The 18,226-nt window shown below is 50.2% G+C and overlaps 2 protein-coding genes and 1 long non-coding RNA gene across 5 annotated transcripts in view; 2 read left to right on the top strand and 1 right to left on the bottom strand.

Moving 5' to 3' along the window:
* The window catches only part of CACNA1H (calcium voltage-gated channel subunit alpha1 H), a 201,603-nt gene extending 197,275 nt beyond the window's left edge, over positions 1 to 4,328 (top strand). For both annotated transcript variants that reach the window (XM_040647566.2, XM_015294424.4), the window contains exons 34-35: positions 1,467 to 1,645; positions 2,233 to 4,328. In XM_040647566.2, coding sequence (XP_040503500.1) covers positions 1,467 to 1,645; positions 2,233 to 3,342 — 1,289 coding nt within the window. In that variant the 3' untranslated portion in view covers positions 3,343 to 4,328. The remainder of the gene's footprint in view (positions 1 to 1,466; positions 1,646 to 2,232) is intronic.
* Positions 4,329 to 6,577: 2,249 nt separating this feature from the next.
* On the bottom strand, positions 6,578 to 7,523 carry LOC107054611. Its single transcript, XR_001469068.4, has 2 exons — positions 7,300 to 7,523; positions 6,578 to 6,712 (listed from the first exon to the last, which is right to left on the bottom strand). It is a non-coding gene; the product is annotated as an uncharacterized LOC107054611 (long non-coding RNA).
* Positions 7,524 to 7,764: 241 nt separating this feature from the next.
* Positions 7,765 to 13,658, top strand: B9D1 (B9 domain containing 1). 2 transcript variants are annotated; one of them, XR_001469067.3, is made up of 8 exons: positions 7,765 to 7,913; positions 8,079 to 8,147; positions 8,220 to 8,331; positions 8,402 to 8,498; positions 8,895 to 8,957; positions 9,046 to 9,113; positions 9,280 to 12,010; positions 12,468 to 13,658. XR_001469067.3 is itself a non-coding variant. In XM_414829.6 (7 exons), exons 1-7 carry the CDS (start codon positions 7,791 to 7,793, stop codon positions 9,423 to 9,425), a joined length of 678 nt encoding a protein of 225 aa, XP_414829.5. In that variant the 5' UTR covers positions 7,765 to 7,790; the 3' UTR covers positions 9,426 to 13,658. The 2 variants fall into 2 exon arrangements, 1 of the variants encoding a protein (XP_414829.5); XM_414829.6 differs by having other exon boundaries at positions 9,280 to 13,658.
* Positions 13,659 to 18,226: the final 4,568 nt, after the last annotated feature.

Raw genomic sequence — 18,226 nt, 5'->3', positions numbered from 1 at the left:
GCTGGGGATGCTTTTCATCTCTGTGGTGGGTGTAAATCAGGATTTATGCCCGTATAGGACAGCTGTGATGTTGGCAGGGTTGGGTAGAGCTGACCAAGGACTCTTCATCCTTCCCCAGTTTCTCTCCAGGAATGCTCAAACGATGGCTATGATGGGTGCTGCTTTTCTCTCTTACTTAAGTCCTGCAAGGTACCTGAACTGTAAAACTGAGCACACACAGAGATCCCCATTAGCATTTATTCTTTCATGGGCTTTTCACTGTTACTTAAGGATGTCTGCCCTTCTTCCCGTGTCTTAGTGCCATGCACTGAACACGCTGTGAGATGAGCAGGTCTTGGGTTGTTGTGGTCATGCAAGCAGTTTGCTGATTTATTGGAAGAGCAGGAGAAGAGCGTACAAATGCAGAAGTGTTTGGATTCCTTCGGTGCTCCCAGCTGTGCCGTTCAGAGGCTTTTTTGGTTTTCTATATGAGAGCTGGATGGAAAGTTTCCAACAGAAGGAAATTCTAGCGAAGGACGGGGAAGAAAGCTCAGGGTTTTGATTTTATGACTGTATTTGTTAAAGGTTTTATGACGACGTTTTTCTGCATCATAAAAAACGTTCTGTGAAGCCCGGTTTAGGGCACGAATAGCACAGCTCAAGGCTGAAACTCTGCCCATAGGAGAGCCCAAAACCAAAGGAGGGAGAAGTGGGGTGGGGTGGGGGATGGGAAGCCCACTGCTCTGCTGCTTCCGTCCTGTTCTGGAGAAAAGCTCCAAAAGAAAAGGGATTAAACGATAGGTTTTCTTTCTTCCCAACAACAAATCTCTTTCTGAAATGCAACTGCAAACTGTCTGGATGGCTTTTGTCCCAGGTTCGAGTTCCCTGACCTCTGGGCGAGATCTCTTGAAGTGATGGATAGCTGTGTTTTGAACGTGGAGCGGCAGCGTAGGAACAGACGCTGTGTTTCAAGCTAATGAGGACTATAAATCCTGCAGCCCAAAAAATAAAAGATAAAAAACCAAAGATCTTTCAAACAAAGCAGAACCTCAGTAAAGCAGCACTATGGAGGGGCTGGGGACGAGGGAGTGCCTTAGGTGCAGCCAAGGGGGTGAGAGCAGTCCCTGGAGGTCCCAGGAGGAGAGCGGTCCCTGCCTGGTATTGAGCTCAGGGAGCAGCCTCTGTGCCACGAATGGGAGCCAGCCAAGGTCTGCCTCGTGTCAGGCAGTGGTGGGATGAGTGGTAGCAAATGGGAATTCTGTCCCGTGCATGTCACTATTGTCCCCTCCTGGGAATGCCAGGGCAGGGTGTTGCAAGAGAAGGTTTCTGTTACCTGAAACAGAAAACAGAAGCTATGAGCATCAAGTTCATAATGGGCAATATCCTGGAGGGAGCAGAGCCACATGAAACGCAGATGCTTCAGCATTTACGCTGGAGCCTACGGGCGCCACAGCAGCAGCACTGACTGTCCCTTCTGTGTTTCCCAGGGTCCATCACCTCCATCCGCTCGCAGCCCGTGGGGACGTGCTCCTCCTTGAGGGTCCCCCCCGAGTCCCTCCACGTGGCCGTGCGCTCCCCCGGCCGAGAGGGCTGGCACCGCTGGAAGGTCCTTCCCCCGCACGTCGTCCCTCGGTCTCCTACTCTCAGCAAGCTGCTGTGCCGGCAGGTAAGAGGCCAAGAGCCTCAAGAGGCAAACCCCTGCAGTCACCTTGCTGCTTCCCTTCCTTTCCAGTTTTCTCGGAGCTGAAAGCAGCATTCCACTTTTGAGAACGAAATGTTTCTGGTTCTGTTGACATAAAATCACAGAACCATAGAATAGTTGGGTTGGAACAGACCTTAACACCCATCTAGCTCCATCTCCTGCCATGTGCTGGTTGCACAATGTGCTCTTGTACAGCCGTGGTCTGATGGGAGCTGGCACAACAGCACAGTGAGGGATGCGTACACCCACCAACTTCTCTGCCACATGCCATGCCACCGGCAGACCCCAGGCTCTTCTCATCTCCATCTCACTCCTCCCCTTCCAGTGCAGGTTCAGGTTGAGTATTAGAAACAACTTCTTCTCTGAAAGAGTGGTGATGCTTTGACACAGGCTGCCCGGGGAGGTGGTGCAGTCCCCGTCCCTGAAGGTGTTCAAGAACCGTAGCGATGTGGCACCGAGGGATGTGATTTTCTGTCACGTTGGGGGTGGGTTGGGGTTGAACTTGGTGAGCTTAGAGATCTTTTCCAACCTTCACGATTCTCTGATTCCAGGAGGCCGTTCGGACAGACTCGGTGGACGGACACCCTCCAGACCCCAAGGACAACCTGCAAGCAGAGCGTGGAGAGATGCCACCATCACCAAAGCACCCTCAGCGCACCCTCACTCCCAGCCCTCTCCACCCTGCAGCCTCCTCCCTGCCGGGCTCCCCTCCGCGCTCCCCACCAACCTCCCCACACCGGCACCCTTCGCTGACTCGGAAACACCCCCGCAGCCAGCGCGGGGTCCCCAGTCCCACCGAGAGCCCCCCAAGCCCCCAGGGCTGCCTCCTGGAGCCCTCTGACCTGGCTGACGAGGAGGTTCGCCACATCAACAGCTCAGCCAAAGACTGGGGGGAGCACTCGGAGGCCGGGAGCTGCTCCACGTCGCCGTTCGTCTCGCCGGCCGCGTCGCCGGTGCCCCTGAAGAATTGCAGCACAAGCAGCCTGACGGCAGGCAGCGGCAAGGAGAGGGACTTGAAGAAGTTTTACAGCATCGATACAAAGGGCTTCCTCACCAAGCCCAGCTGGGCGGATGACCAAAGGCGGCACTCCATCGAGATCTGCCCCTCCGTCCGCGATGGGGACTGCGGCTTCGAGGAGCGCGCCGAGGAAAAGCCGCGCTCCCCCGCCCACGTCCAGCCAGAGTCCGAGTACATCCACGGAGCCCGGAGGAAGAAGAAGATGAGCCCGCCCTGCATTTCTATAGATCCTCCCATGGAGGACGACAGCGGGGCGGCCTCGCGCACCAAACCCTCCGAGAACAGCATGCTGCGCCGCAGGACCCCGTCCTGCGAGTTCCCGGCGTACCGAGAGCCCCTGGAGCCGGCGGAGGCGCAGCCGGGGGAGCCGGGCTGCAAAGCAGAGCGCCGTGCCCAGCACCTCGCCATCCCCGGCTTCTCCTTCGAGCAGTCGGATGGCGGCGGCTCCCTGAGCAGCCTCTCAGACCTGCTGGACAGTGGGCGATCCACACCGGACTGCGAACTGAGAAAGCCGGAGCCCTTAAAAACTCAACGGAGCAACGCCGAGAAAAGCAAAGAGCTGCTCAGCGTGGCCAAGAGCCCCGTCCGGATGCAGGACTTGGTGACTGTTGCAACAGAAGAAGACATCGACGAGCCCGTATAGCTGTCTGGGAGGGGGGTGCGGGGGGTCTCAAGGGCTTGACACCGACATGGGGTTGGACACCGAAGGGACTGCGCGGCCGCGTGGCCACGCTCTGGTTTTTCCCTTTCTCGCAGTCCCTTCTTCTTAAGCGCTGTGGAGGTTTGCAAAAAAAAAAGAAAAAAAGAAAAAAGAAAACATTAAAAAAAAAAAAAAAGATATTATTATTATTATTATTATTATTATTATTTAAGAAGAAACCAAACAAAAGGATGAGACGGTGCCGGGTTTCAGGGCGGGGGTTCAGAGGGGGCTTTTCTAAAGGGCAAAGTGGAGGCGGTGGGGGCGGCTGTCGGTCCTCTGCGCCCACGGTCACATTGATCCGGGTGGTGGCGGAGGGGGGCTGAGGGTCCTCCTCGTCGTTTCGTTGTGGGGTTTTTTTTTTTCGTTGTTTTGGGGTTGGTTTTTTTTTGTTGTTGTTGTTGTTCTGTTTTTAAAAAGATGCTCAACTTTTTAAAAGGCACTTTTAGAGACGTCACACGCCGTGGGAGCGCCCCGGGGATGGGAGCTGTACGTTGTCTGTATATCAGCAGTTATATAAATAGAAATCATGTATTTGTGAGATACAAAACAAGGCAAAAAAAAAAAAAAAAAAAGACAAAAAAAAAAAAAAAGTACCCACAAAAACTCTTCTTCTCCTTCATAATGCACATATTTTTATAGGGAAACGATGCTGTTTTTTGCATTACGTGTGACTCCGCGACCGGGTTGTGTTTCCTTGGGTTTTATGTGGAACTGATTATTACAGCCGGTCATTTTCCAACTGTTTCTGCTCTTCCTTTGCTCTCCTCCCCCCTCATCATCCCCACCATCAGCCCACAGCTCCTCCTTTCGCCGCCCCTCTCATTTTTCTCTTGTACTTTAGAGGTTGTGTCCTAACAACGGGAAGGAACCAAATCACTACTGAATTGTAGCCAGTGCAATAATAAGTTATTCATTCTTCTCGTCTGTACGATGGTCCTTTCGCTTGTTTTATCTTCTTTTTTCTTCCTTCTTTGAACAGATATCCAGGTTAAGCTGCAATAACCCGAAGCACCGTGCACAAATAAGGTGTCCTGCATTACACAGAGACTAAAAAAAAATAAAGGGGGAAAAGTTAAATTTGAAGAGATTACCAAAAGAAAAAAAAAAGACGACAAAAATAAATAGTAAATTATTTAAGAAATGTATTTTGTTTCCTGCAGTTCGAAGTAAGTTATTGGTCCTGTATGTCGAGGCGCTGGTGGTGCTGGTCCATGTGAGCAGGTGGGATCTGTTCTCCTGGAGGAACGCTGTGAGATCGCAGTGGTGGCCGTAACCCCCTCCATCCGCGGGGTGGCAATCAGCACCAGTGAGGCTGGGAAAGCCCTCTCAGATCCCCCACCCCACCCCACCATGGCACCAAACCACGTCCCTCAGTGCCACATCCCCGCGGCTCTGAACACCTGCGGGGTCGGTGTCCCCATCCCCGGGCAGCACTGCCAGCGCATCGCCGCTATTGCAGAGGAGGAATTGTTCCTAACACCACCCCGAACCCTCACCCACATGGACGTGGTTCCTCTGCCACACTCCAAAGCCTCTTGAGTTCAAGTCAACGCCATTTTAGTATGTTTTAATATACACACATTTAGTGTTGGGGTTGATTTTCCATTCTTAGCCTCCACTCCCTGCCCCTTCCCTGCTCCCCAGCCGGGCCCTCTGCTCGGGACAGCTTCACCACAGAGCACTGACATCGTGAGTCGGCCCCAGCACTGCACACCAGCAGCAAAAAGGCACGCAGAGAAAACCAACCAACAACCAACAGAAAGAATTAAAGCAACCGTTTTCGTTTGGTTCGTTCCACGCCGCCTCATATTTATGCATCCACATATATCTTCTGTTATTTATGCATTCATTACTCAAAAGGAAATGTATCTTGTTTCACATGTATTAAACTGTATAAACTGGAAGCCTGGCCTGACTTTGTGAGCAGCCCGGGGCCCCGCGTGGCTCCGTGCAATCAGCAGCCAGGGAGGATTATTGCAGTTATTCCTTCCCGTTGGTTTAATGGGGGATTGTGGAAAAGCACCATAAAAGTAATTCCTAACAGCGCTGTGGGGACAGCAGTTGTGTCCTTTTGAGGACAGGAGGGGTATGGACTGAGCCCTGAGCTGAGCACAGCGATGCTGTGTGTCCCGTGGTGCTGCTGTCACTCTCCAAAGCCCCGGGGGGGACCCGGGCTGATGGGTACCCAGCGAGGGATGGAGATCTGTCCCACAAAGTGCTGCTCTGCTCTGTGAGTTCCAGTTGAGGCTCTGCAGTGGGCTGTGAGCTGCATCCAAACCCATCTCCGGCAGACAGAGCAGCCGTCTGCTGCCCGCTGCTGCCGACCAGGGGGTTCCAGCTGAGGAATAAAAGCCAGTTTGAGGCTGGAACCTCTGCTGGTGGAGGGGGTTTGGCCAACGTGTGCTTTCCAAGGCCATTAAAAACAACGAGGCCAAATCAGCAGAAGGGTGAAGCTCTGGGTTGCTCTACGGCTCTCTGCCCGTATGGGTGGCTCTGGAAGTGTTGGCGTTGGGATGCTCTGGGAATCACCTGTGTGCTGAGCGCAGCTCCTCTGCTCCGTGCTCAGGGATGCTGCATCCCCAGCGTCCCTCTGGCCAATGCTACAATGGGAACCTGCCCCATGTCTTCCTGGCTCTCCTTTTCCCAAGGGGATGAAATATCCGGAAGGACAGATGTGAGTATGGGAACAACTGGCCTCGGCGTGCTGCGATGGCTGGGAGCTGAGCAGGCACTGAGGCAGTGCCAGCAGAGCCAGCAGGAGGGCTTTGCTGGAACCCCACCGGGACAGCCCCATGCTGAAGCACCTCACTGGTGGCTCTGGCCAACCGCAGACCTCATTTCTGGCTGTGGGAAGACACCAAGCATTCGATTCCCCTCTCGAGTGCATGGGTGAGCTCGGCTCCTGCAGCAGGACGGCATGAGGAGAGTGCTTGGAGCCGGGGCAGCACCAGAACTGCAGCAGTTCCTATGGGGGGAAAAGACATCCGCGAGCGCCGAGCTGCGGCCTCAGCAACAGTGACAGACGTGGCCATATCCAACAGAGAGGAGCTCAGTGCCGCTCTGCCTTCTCACTGAGCCTCCACAGCACTGAGCCGTTTCCACCAGGCCGCCTGCAAAGGGTGGCGATGCTGAGGATGGGAAGTGAAAAGCACCGGATGGATGCGAGTCGTAACCATTTGAATGGATCGATTGCTCTTTTGCATTTTTAATTTCCATTTGGCCAAAGTGCAGCCTGCGGGGACCTCGGGGAGGGGAGCAGGAGAGGACCTTGAGGCTGAATCTCGGATGGCATCGACCCGAAGCGGTCAGACTGAGAAGAGAATAAAGGCATGAGAGCAGCATGAGATATGAAGCCACCCCATATGCAATCACAGGCAGCCCTTAATCAGTCGGCGCTGCGAGATCACGCAGGTGGCACTGATACCAATAACTATTTGATATCTGCACAGCCCTTCTTAGGTTGAATAATCAAATTGACTTTATCCACTCAACCTTTGCAATTAAGCTTTAAATCCAGGGCTGTGTTTTAACGGCCGGGGCCATCGCTTCTTCCTGGCTCCTTCATTAGGAATGTTGCTGCATCCCACCGGACCGAACCTTCCCCCATTGCCATCCCCAGAGCTGCCCGCCCTTCCTGCCCCTCCAGCACTGAGCGCAGCTCAGTCCTCCTCCTCGCCCTCTCCCGTTCCTGCTGGCACAGTAATTTATTCCACGGCTCGGATGGAGGCCCTAATTAATTTTCCTCATTAATCAAAAAAAAGGGGGGGGTAGAGGGGAAGGTCTCACACACGGAAACACGTTCCAATGCAAATTAACTCCGAATAGGAATCCGTGCATCTCACAGCAATGCTCTGCGGCTGCTGTCACAGCCGGACCCCAACCCCACCAATTAATTACCCAACGGAACGTTGGCGCAGAGCACCACAGCGCTGACAGTTCTGCTTCTCGCCGCTCTTTTCTGCTCCAGGGGGCCGTTCGTAACCATTCGCGGCTGCCCAGAACGCTCTGAGCCGCAGCCCACGTAGCCGGCAGCCAACGCGAACGGCCACAAAAGGAGCGTTAATGAAATGGCTCCGCTTGCGGCTATGGGCGGCTGGTCGGGAGCGTCCGTGAGAACGAATACTGATGGAAACTACGTCTGTGGGGACAAAGCGGCACCCAGGGCGGGTCTGTGACCCGCGGGGACAACACCACAGCCACGTGGGCGCCTCAGACACCCCCGACCCGCGGTGTTCCCCCTTCCCATCCCCGGACACCCCAGGCTCGGGCTCCTTGCCCAGCAGCAGCACCTAGCGGCCGTTTCCCCGTGCCTGATGCAGCAGGAGGAACGGCTTCGAGGGGAGGTCTCCGAGACCCCGCCCCGCCGCTCCGCGGAGCTCCGCGTCCCGATGAAGTTTGTCCCTTCCGCCGCTCCGTCCGTCCCCATGGCAACGCCCCCCGGCAACATGGCTGCCGCCAGCAGCCCCAGCGTCTTCATGGTGGCCGTCAACGGGCAGATCGAGAGCGGGCAGGTGAGCGGCGGGGCGGAGCGGGGCGGGACGGGACCCGGAGCGGTGAGCAGCGCGGCTCAGCCCGGCATTGCTCCGTGCTCGGCCCCGTAATGCAGCCCCGGCTCAGCTCCGGTCCGTGACGGGTGGGCCGCGCCCGGCCCCGCTAACGCAGCCTCTCTCCTGCAGTTCCCCGGGTTTGACGACCTCTACTGCAAGTTCTGCTTCGTCTACGGCCAGGACTGGGTTCCCGCAGCGGTGAGGCCCCGTTTTGTGCCCCCGGCAGCACGCCGAGCGCAGGGCCGGGCTCACGCCGCTTTCTCCCCGCAGGGCCTGGAGGAGGGCATCTCCCAGATCACCTCCAGGAGCGACGTCGCGCCCACCACCTTCGTCTGGAACTTCCCCATCGAGATTACCTTCAAGAGCACCAACCCGGCCGGCTGTGGGTGCTGCGGGGTGGGAGCCGGGCTGGGGGTGAGGAGGGGCCTCCCTCACAGCCGCATCTTTTGCAGGGCCGCAGATCGTAGTGAGCGTCTACGGACCCGACTTCTTTGGGAATGATGTGGTCAGGGGTTATGGAGCTGTTCACATCCCCTTCACACCAGGAAGGTGAGCTGACAGCCCTGTCATCTTTCAGGGCTGAAACAGAGATTCATTTCCAAGGTACGGAGTCATTTCAGAGACCAAAGCATCCCTGGATCTGCTTATCATGTCTTGTTTGTTTGGCAGAAGGGACACAGAATTTCTGGCAGTGGTCCCATGTTATCCAGTAATTCTAGGCAGTCCTTTAGGATTTTGGTACTCCTTAAAGCTAGAACTGCCTGAAGGCAGCCCACAGATGACGAGCAGTACATTAGCTCTCCCCCCATTACTCTCAGCACATGCTAAGCTTTCATTCTCGTCCCTGGATACTGACTCAGTTGTGCTCTTCCTATGCAAGCAAACACTTTGCACAAAAGTATTTTTTTCTTTGTTCGGTGCTCTGATGTGTCTGAATTGTTTTAGGCATAAAAGAACCATTGCTATGTTTGTTCCGGAGTCCACATCCAAGCTGCAAAAGTTTACAAGGTAAGAATTTCAGACTGCTTATTTTTAAAGTACCTGAATTCTTTTACCAATGGTGTCCAGTTATGTATTTTCTGTTCTCTTCTCCAAGTTGGTTCACGGGGAGACGACCAGAATTTACTGATCCAAAAGTGGTAGCACGGGGAGAAGGAAGAGAAGGTAATTCTGCAGGAGCTCCTGCTGTAACCCTTGCATGACAGCAGGCCACAGCTTGGCCATCTGCTTGTCCTCTGGGAAAAGCAGTCCTGCCCTGTTATTGAGTTCAACAATGACTCATAATTTGCTCTGTGAATAACCAGTGTTATTCATGTCTTCTTTCTTCTAGTAACGAGGGTACGATCTCAAGGCTTTGTCACCATTTCCTTCAACGTCGTGACTAAAGATATGAAGAAGCTGGGCTATGATGTGAGCCCAAGCGACATGCAGAACCCCTCTCTGGTGCCCGCTACAGAAAGGATTCATAAGTATTGAACTCAGAAGTGAGACGGTCAAAGGTACACACAGAAGTTAAGCACCGGGGATTGCTGGGTTTTTTTTCCTTCAAATGGAAAATGAGTATCTGACTCCAGTGAGAACATTTTACCTGAGACCTTCATTCTAAAAACAAAACACTAACCCATAATGCTTTGGAGTAATTACCTAGAATATTATTCTTCCAGAAGGATACAGGTTGAAAAATCATATACATTAACGCTGTCAGATCTGTTTAGCATTTTTATGCACAGTATCGGACTATCTCAAAGGAAGACCCACAAAGTATTTTTGTAACAGCCTTTTTTACACTCTTTTTATACTTCAAGAATAGGAAGGTTTGTGGTTGTACTAATTTTCCTTTGTTTAAAACATCAGTGCAATCCCAGTTCTTTTTTACTAATAATTTTATGGTAGAAATGGGAAATTATTGAAATTATTACACCTTCCAAAAAAGAAGGCAGTATGGAAATGTTCCAGTGAGACACACAGGCTTTTCTCTGTGCCACACACTTCTCTCTGCAAAAGCCACAGCAGGCACCTTTATAATCCCACGTAGTACTTAGTTTGTGCAACTAAATAAAATAAAATAGTTCGTGCACTGTAGAAACAAACCCTTCCACGTTTTTAGTGCAGCAACCTGGGCTTTTGTATTGAAGAACAAGATCATGGCTCTTTCATTTCCAGATTCTATTTCTGCATCAAGCTGCAGGAGGGAAAAAAAGGACAGCAGTTTATTTTACAAGTGTTAAAGAGATTGTGGTGTTAAATATAAGCCTGCTGCATGCTTTTAACTTCTGATAGAACAAACAGAATTTCATGTGCAGCGATTGGCTAAAAAAATAAGCCTTAAGAGAAGGATTTGAAATGAAATTACAGTCTCAGCAAATCAACTGTGTGTACTGTATTTAGCTTCAAGTCACACTGGTTACCAGAGGCACTGTGCTGTGCAGGACAGTCAGGAGTAGCAGAAAGGACCACATCTGCTTAATTTGGTCCCTGCAGGCCAGCAGATTTTGATGTTTCACACTTGAGCTAGCCAAGGTTCTAAGCTGCAACATTTTTAACAGCCTTCCGCCAACATAATTATTCAGATCATACACTGCTGTGATAGTATGGGTTCAAAGAAGAGAGAATAGAGTGCGAGGAAGGTGTTTGTTTATACAGATAACGTTCATGTTTGCTGTAACTAGGTTTTCCCACTGCATAACCCAAATGAATGACCCAAATCATGTAATTTATTATCGGTGTGTGTAGCAGAAATGCTAAGTCATAGCCTGAAACAGTGATTGAGCACCTGGTGGGAAGGCAGGGCCAACCCAAGGGAGCTCAGGTGTATGCAATGTTCCTGAGTGACCGGAAGGGGTGGAGCCAGGATCTGCCCCTTCCCAGACCTCATTTAAGGGTTGGCAGTGGAAGCAAAGGTATCCTGCTGGAGATTGCTGCCTACCTGAGGCTTTCCAATGGTAAGCAGCTTTTTTTCCTTTGTTTCTGTATCCTCTGCTGCTCTATTTGGGTTTGTCTTTGTTTGCTGCAGCCAAAGACTTTGCCACTCAGCTGTTATCACTGTACTTTCTGTCATATTATAGTGTTATGCTTGGTGAACCAGGCAGATACTTATTTAGATTACCTAAAAACAGCATTGGATGGTCACTGGGGCCACTAATATATCAAAAGAGGAACTCCCAGGGGAAACTCCAGGATTCCTGGGTTTCCCACGGATTACTGAGGAATGGGGGCTTTGATGGGATGATGGTGCTATTATTAAATCCCCTTCAAAAATGACTGACTTTTTAAATAAGCTAGGATAAAATTTTTTGACCAAGAGAAGAGTAGTAGCAGCATCTGCCGTAGCATGGCTGCTGCTACTAACTATTAATGCAAATCATTCCTCTGAGGAAGGATTGGAAGATGAAAACAAGCTCTTAGAAGGCTGTACTACACAACGGGAGAATAAAATTACATCTTTGATGGAGCGAACTGCCTCACTTTCAAATAGAGCTTTTCCCCTCTGAAAATAAGACCCACGATGCATTCAAGAGTCCAGACCTGGTTAAATTTTCAGCAGGAATGAGGGACCTCATACTACAACAAGCCCCTCCCAACCAGTAAGGCATACTGGTGTCCCTCCCTTGATCTGAAGGGAGGAGGTATGTCCTGACCTGCATCAGCAAAGCAAGTGGGCTAATGCAGGCCTATCCAGCACCAAGAGCAAACCAGGTGTATACCATCAAGGCACTCACCAAGCTGACGCTGCCTACAGGACACCTCATGTCATCAAGAGCAACCACGGGACTCATTTTATTGGCACAGTGGTACAGTGCTGGGCAGAAGAAAACAACATTGAATGGCAATTTCACCTACTGTATAACCTGATGGGGCCAGACTTGAATGCTATAGCAATATTCTTAAGGCGGTCCTGAAGACAGACTCTCAGTCCCTGCAAGGGTGAACAAAAAGACTCTTTGAAACCATACAGGACCTGAATGAAAGGCCTAGAGACGGCAGGACCCAGTGCCCTGAAGATGCTACAGGCAATGTGGGCCTCCCTGCTTAGGATCCAAATTACGGGCACTGATAGTGAGGTAAGACCCCAAATGGGCAATGAAAATAATCTTCTGCTCCCTGCCCCTGACAATCTAGAACATGGTACCCATAAAATAGAATGGCCTTGGAAAGTGCAAGTAGGACCAAAGTGGTGTGGCTTACTTGCACCTGGGGGAGATTACTGGAGATTGGGGAATCAGTAGTCCTCCTGGTAATAGGTACATGGCCTGCAAACGCCAGTCAATGCTGATCTTCATCACCGAGGAGACCTTAATCATGTCCCTGCAGCAAATCAGGGTCCCCCCTTTGGTCCCTGATACAGTTCTGCAGCCTCAGTTGTCAGGGCAAAGGGTATGATACAGACAGCCAGGACATGCCAAAGTGTCGACACAGGACAGGAACGCTACCTGTATCTTGCCATGGAAGATGAACCTACCCCTTCTGATACTTCTGAAACATCTGTGCTATTCTTCATGAGTCTCTTTGAGTCCACAGGATCACCAGGAGGAGCAACATGACATCAAGATGCTCGAGGGTCACTGTAAGATCAGTGTGACACCTGCAGGTGGGCTACCAAGAGTTTGATGGAATGAGAGCCGAACCATCCCTGGTCCAAACAACTGTGTGCCTCCAGAACCATTGAGGACTGGCCCATAGAAGAACATGAACTTCAATCAAGAACCAATCATCAGTCGTCTTGTATTTTGTCAGCCTACACCGTGATGGGCAAATTGTACAAAGTGTCGTGGTGTACTGGGTTGCTATAATGGAAAGGGCTTATCTTCAACCTGCTCAGTCAATGGTTCATGCTATGAAGGGATGGAGTGTAACAGAAACACTAAGTCATGGCTTGAATGAATGACAGAGCATGGGGGGGGGAAGGCAGGGCCAAGCTCAGGTGCATGCAATACACCTGAGTGGAAGGGGTGGAGCCAGGATCCATCCCTTCCCAGACCTCATTTAAGGGTTGGCAGTGGAAGTGAAGGTGTCTTGTTGGAGATCCCTGCCTGCCTGAGGCCTTCCAAAGGTAAGCAGCTTTTTTTTTTCCCTTCATTTCTGCACCTGTGGCTGCTGCATTTGAGCTTGTTCTCATTTGCTGCAACCAAAGATTTTGCCACCCTGCTATTATTGCTGTACTTTCCATCACATTATAGCATTCCAGTATGTGACAGAAGCTCTGAAGCTATTCTCAGATGCCTTCAGTGTGAGGACACAAAGCTGGTCCTCAGTCTGAACAGCTTCTTCTCTGACATCTTATCACAGCCTTTCACTGAATCCTCTTACAAGCTACTGTTAGTGCTCTTCCTGTGGGCTGAACAAACCCCACTGTCTAAATGTTTTTGTTTCTGTCTTTCCTGCGGCCTAGGGTTTTTGTTTGTTTGTGCCAGCATGGCTGTTTCTAAGTCCTGAATCATCCAAGGTATCAGTTTTATGTATTAGAAAAGCATAAAAGTATATGCAGTGGTAAAATGACTAATTGCTTAGTCATCTTCCTATTTACACGTGGACCTGTAACCTCATGTGGTTCTGAATGCATGTATTAGGAGAAAAGTGGGAGAAGGGCTTACACTGATACCACCCTGTAAGTGAATTACCATGGCCTTGAAACTGTAGGAATAAAGATATGCAGTGTTGAGCTGCAGAGCCTCCAGAACAGATTCTGAGTAAAGCAGCCAATTAGATGTGGTTATTTCACACTGTGCAGTGTCACCAAATAAATCTAGTTTCTAAAATGATAACACGAGCACTGGGATGTTACTGTGAGCGCCTGCATCTCTTGTAACATTGAGAAATACTTCTCCAAAGGTGACTGCAGATCTTTATCATCTCTTTGCTTTTATCCTGGTGCGTTTTTGTTGGTTTTACACTTCCAGTAAAGGGATCCACCAGTTGTTTTGGCAACTGTTGTAATCTTTCAGCTGAGTCACATAGGAATCAATATTAGTAAGTATTTCCTGCTGGCTCAGAAGACATGGGAGAGATTTTGTTTCCTTTTAAAAAGTGTTCTGGAAGGCAGCTATTGCCAGTAGCAGAATAAATATCTGTATGTGAAAGAGCTGGAACACACAAACATTAACAGCTCCCACTGCTTAAATATCTCTTCCCTGGAGCACAGTTACCTGCCCCCCTTCCAATCAGAGCTCAACTGCACAACAGAGATTCTACTCATGAAAAAAGACAGTTGATACCAGATGAAATCTAAACTCCATGTCCAGGGGCCTGCAGTGAATTCACCTGCATACAGCTTTACAGTATGCTACCACCTGCTACCTGGTTGATATGTGCTTACCACACAGCCTGATCAAAACCAATGTGTGTGCACCTTCCCTGTTCGCAGCTAAGGAGCAGGGACCTTCAGAAAGGTGGTTAAAAAAGTGAATAAAGGGAGCCAGAGTGAAAAGCAGTGCTCGAAGGCCACACGGCTCCAAGCTGATCCCACACCGCTATGTGTTATTAAGGCATTTTGCCTACTCTCTCTTATTTTTTCCTTTCTTTTGATTCATTAGCATTCTGAGCATGTTGGTTAAGAACCTCAAACATCTTCTGAAAGATCTTAAAACATGTTTAGTGCATGGACACTTTGCTGTAGGAACTCTCCAGCCTGACACAGTCTGCTCCTTATGCAGTGGCACGTGTGGGGGTGATGTTTTCAATAACAGCCTCCCAAGTTCAATGCCATCTGTTTCTTCAGAAAGGCGACTGTTGATCTATCTAATAAACATGTTCTCCCAGAGACAGGCTTGCTGCTGCCTTTATGATCTTCTGGACAACTGTCTCAGTTTAAAGTCTCTGGTACTCAGGCATGGCAGAGGGTTTGCAGCTGTTTCACACTGGAGAGATTCTCTGCTCTCATGACAAAAGAACAGAGACACGATGCTGTGGCTGACATTAATAAGGAAGGGATTTATGATCTGTAAGTGTTTACTGCAGTTGCTGTTAATATATGAAAGGTTAAAGAACCCATGCTTTGAGAACAGCCAAAACCCAGGGAAAAAAAAAAAAAAGCTCCAGGCAGCTGTTCCCACCCTCCTCATTTACTACTTAATCGTTCTCCCTTCTCCAACCCTGGACTGAAGTTCCCAGCCGTTTGTAACACAGATGGTACAAAGCTGTCAGCTGGCACCGCAGCCTTTGCTTTGTTCCACTTAAATCTCTCCCAGACAGTGAAATTGGCCATTAACCTCTTAATTCCACATAAAGAGTTTTTCCTGCTTATTTGGAACTTGTGTCCAGCTACCCTGCAGGTGGTGGGGATGCGAGCGTTAGCATAGCGGCTGTTGGAATCTACCACTGCAATGACAGTGCACTTGGGGGATTTTTAGTATGCAGATCCCAATACAGTGTCCCCCCCCCCGTGTTCCTGCCAGGCAGACAATACCAAAAACAACAGTGAGGATGGAGGTTCTTGCAGCTCCACACAGAGCAGTGGACAGATCAAACTTCATGTGGAAATAATCCCTCTGTGGAAAGGGCTGAGAGGGACAGACCAACTGTCCTTGTGTTGTGGGAGAGCTTTCCTGCCACCATGGTGGAAGCTGCCCTGGAAGGAAGCAGCAAAGGATGCAGTCTGAATCTCTCTTGAGATTATAAAACCTGCCAGGAAAAGAAACGTATTTGTAGCTCTAGCAGAACCAGAAACAGCAACATCAGCTCCTGCCCTCTCGTGGCAGCTCCGAGGAGGATGTGAGAGATCTCTAGAAACAATTAGCTAATAGCACTGTATGAAGGACAGCCGAGTCATGCCCCCATGGAGAACTGCTCCATGTTGTGGTGCCAGCTGCCTCAGTCCTCAGGTTGCTGAGACTGTTTTGCAGCAGCACGAATACAGCAGCTAGAAATTATCTCCATCTGAAAACGAGAGCCTTGCAGACAGATTCAAGCTGACACGTGCTTCCCTGCAGCAGCACTGGTTATGGAGCAGGAGCCTCCTGAGGTACAAAACAGATTGAAAGAAAGTCAAGAGTTTCAGCTCCAACCCTGCCCAGCCCTATCCCTGGCAGCGTTTCAGCCCCGCACAAAGCAGCCTCAGGATGGCCCACCTGGGCCTGGCAACATTAAGCCAGGACTCCCTCCCTCCAGCACTTCCCCAGCAGCACTGGTAGATGGCACTGAGCAGTAAAGCTGGTGCAGGATGGCTCCGGAGCATCCCTTGTACTCAAGGTCTGTGATCATACATTTCCAGTACCCAACCATGTCGGGAGCACAGACATTAGAAAGCATCTTCTGGCCACTGAAGCCAGGGCCAAGGCCATGCTGCAATAGGACAGTGAGAACAGGAGACTTTCCCTGCTGGATGCACACATTTTGGTCTCTTGTCCTTCAGCAGGAAGATCAGCAGAAGCATCTAGCTGCAGAAGGCTTCTATTTTTATACCTCTATTCAGGTCAAGATATTTAAGTACCCAAATTCACCTCAGAGAATATCACTACATTTAGTGCTCGACTTGCTGGTGAAGATCTATTTAAAAAAAAAAAAAAAGAGGAAAAAAAAATATAAAACACCACCACCCAACACAATACCAGTCAGACCAAGGTCTCCCAGGTGATACATCAGTCAAAACTGGTTCCCTTCAGCTTGGCTACCCCTCTGACTTCCATCCCCCACCCAAAAAGCCCTCACAGAAAACCAGAGACCTCACTGCTTTCTCCAGAATCCATGCTGAGAAAACAAACCCCACCTCTACTACTGCTTTAATCCAGCCACTTGAAATAGCATTGATTTTTTTCACCTGAGGATGGGAACGCATTTGCTCAACCAGTGGCATGAGCATTGAGATCAGATCAGTAACGCACCCAAACTGCCTGCATCATGCACTGACTCTGACCTGCTGTGTATCTGCTCCCTCTGCCTCAGCGTCTCACCTGCAGGCCTCTGTACAGGGAGGCCAAGTGCCTGTGCTCTGCACCACAGCTGCTGGTTATGGAGATGTTCAGATGCTTTAGAAAGACTGTGCACTTCAACAGCAATGTTAGTTTGTTTCGATGCATGCCTCAGCCAGCAGTTCTGCCACTGAGCACTCCACCGGCAAACGTGGCTCACTTACTCATGAATGAATGTCGCACCCCTTGGTTGTGTTACACTGGTAGGCTGCCATTCCCCTATTGATCACCACACTGCTGCCAATTAGCCACCCTAATAGGTAATGAGCAGGGAAGTTTAAGGCACCAAAGGGAACAGAGAGGGGGCATTTCTAATCATTGAAGTCTTAAGTCTTCAACAATTAGAGGGTATAATCGATCGACACTAAGAGACAGGATTGCTACCATCATATATAACACTGGCTCTCAGTTATTTATAACCCTGAGCTCCAAAGCCAACTGCTGTCTTTACAAAAATCAATGTTCATTTGTGTCCCGGTTCACAATACAGAGAGGACATTACCTGGAAGGCAGACAATAGCTACGATTTTTAGAAAGTGGAAGTTTTCAGCATGAGGGACTGTGTAAATCAAGTCTGGTTCTCAGAAAAGTGGATTGCAGGCAGTTGCAGAAGTCTTGCCAAAGCCAGAAAACGAGCTGGCCACAAGCATTTCCCCACAGTTCACTGAAAATGAGCGGAAGAGCAAAGCTTGCACCACTTGCAACCCAGGACAAACAAGAGGTAGCAGCAATGTACACACTCAGCAGAAATACTTGGCACTGCTGGCAGGGCAAGCAGCTAGACAATACTTCATCCAGATAGCCCTTTTCCTCCCCAAAAGCAGGCAAATACCACCCTGATTCACAGAAGAGGAAGAGGAAGCCAGGGGCAGTGAGGAGAGAGCCTGCTCAAGGTCAGAGGAAGCACAGGCACAGCCGCAATCACTCCCAGCAGCGTTATCAGCTCTGCCTTCCTCCAACAGTCCCTTTGGCTTGCAACAGGCTGCAGAACTCAGCTCTTTTTTAAGGGTTTTATAAAGTCACCACAAGAGGTGGTGGCCAGAGGAGCAAATACTGCACAGGCAGAGAGGAACTGTCCTGCACAGGAGCAGAACACAAGCCACAGAACATCCGCCTGTAAAAATGAGAGCTACAAAAAACAAAAGGTACTTTGGCTGTCATCTGCGGCAACAGAAGTTTCTCTCTCTTCCTTTCATGCCCCAAAACAGAAGCAAAACGAATTAAAGACCTGACCAGAGGCGAACTCGCTCTCCAGGGAAACTGGAGCATTACAGAAGCAATGGGTTTGAGAACACCCACAGCAAGCTCTGTGCCACAAATCCAAAATGAAATCATTCACAGACCTGACGCTTCTTCCCACACCTGCCTCGCCAG

This window comes from Gallus gallus, chromosome 14 (genome assembly GCF_016699485.2).
Source record: "Gallus gallus isolate bGalGal1 chromosome 14, bGalGal1.mat.broiler.GRCg7b, whole genome shotgun sequence".
Classification (NCBI taxonomy): domain Eukaryota; kingdom Metazoa; phylum Chordata; class Aves; order Galliformes; family Phasianidae; genus Gallus; species Gallus gallus.
The sequence above is the reverse complement of the archived record's forward strand: the minus strand, read 5'-3'. Positions and strand labels throughout refer to the sequence as shown.

Coding starts and splice junctions, on each gene's coding strand:
- B9D1 (XM_414829.6), top strand. CDS start 7,791: ATGAAGTTTGTCCCTTCCGCCGCTCCGTCCGTCCCCATGGCAACGCCC. Junction 8,148..8,219: donor AGGACTGGGTTCCCGCAGCG/GTGAGGCCCCGT, acceptor TTCTCCCCGCAG/GGCCTGGAGGAGGGCATCTC. Junction 9,114..9,279: donor ACGGGGAGAAGGAAGAGAAG/GTAATTCTGCAG, acceptor TCTTTCTTCTAG/TAACGAGGGTACGATCTCAA.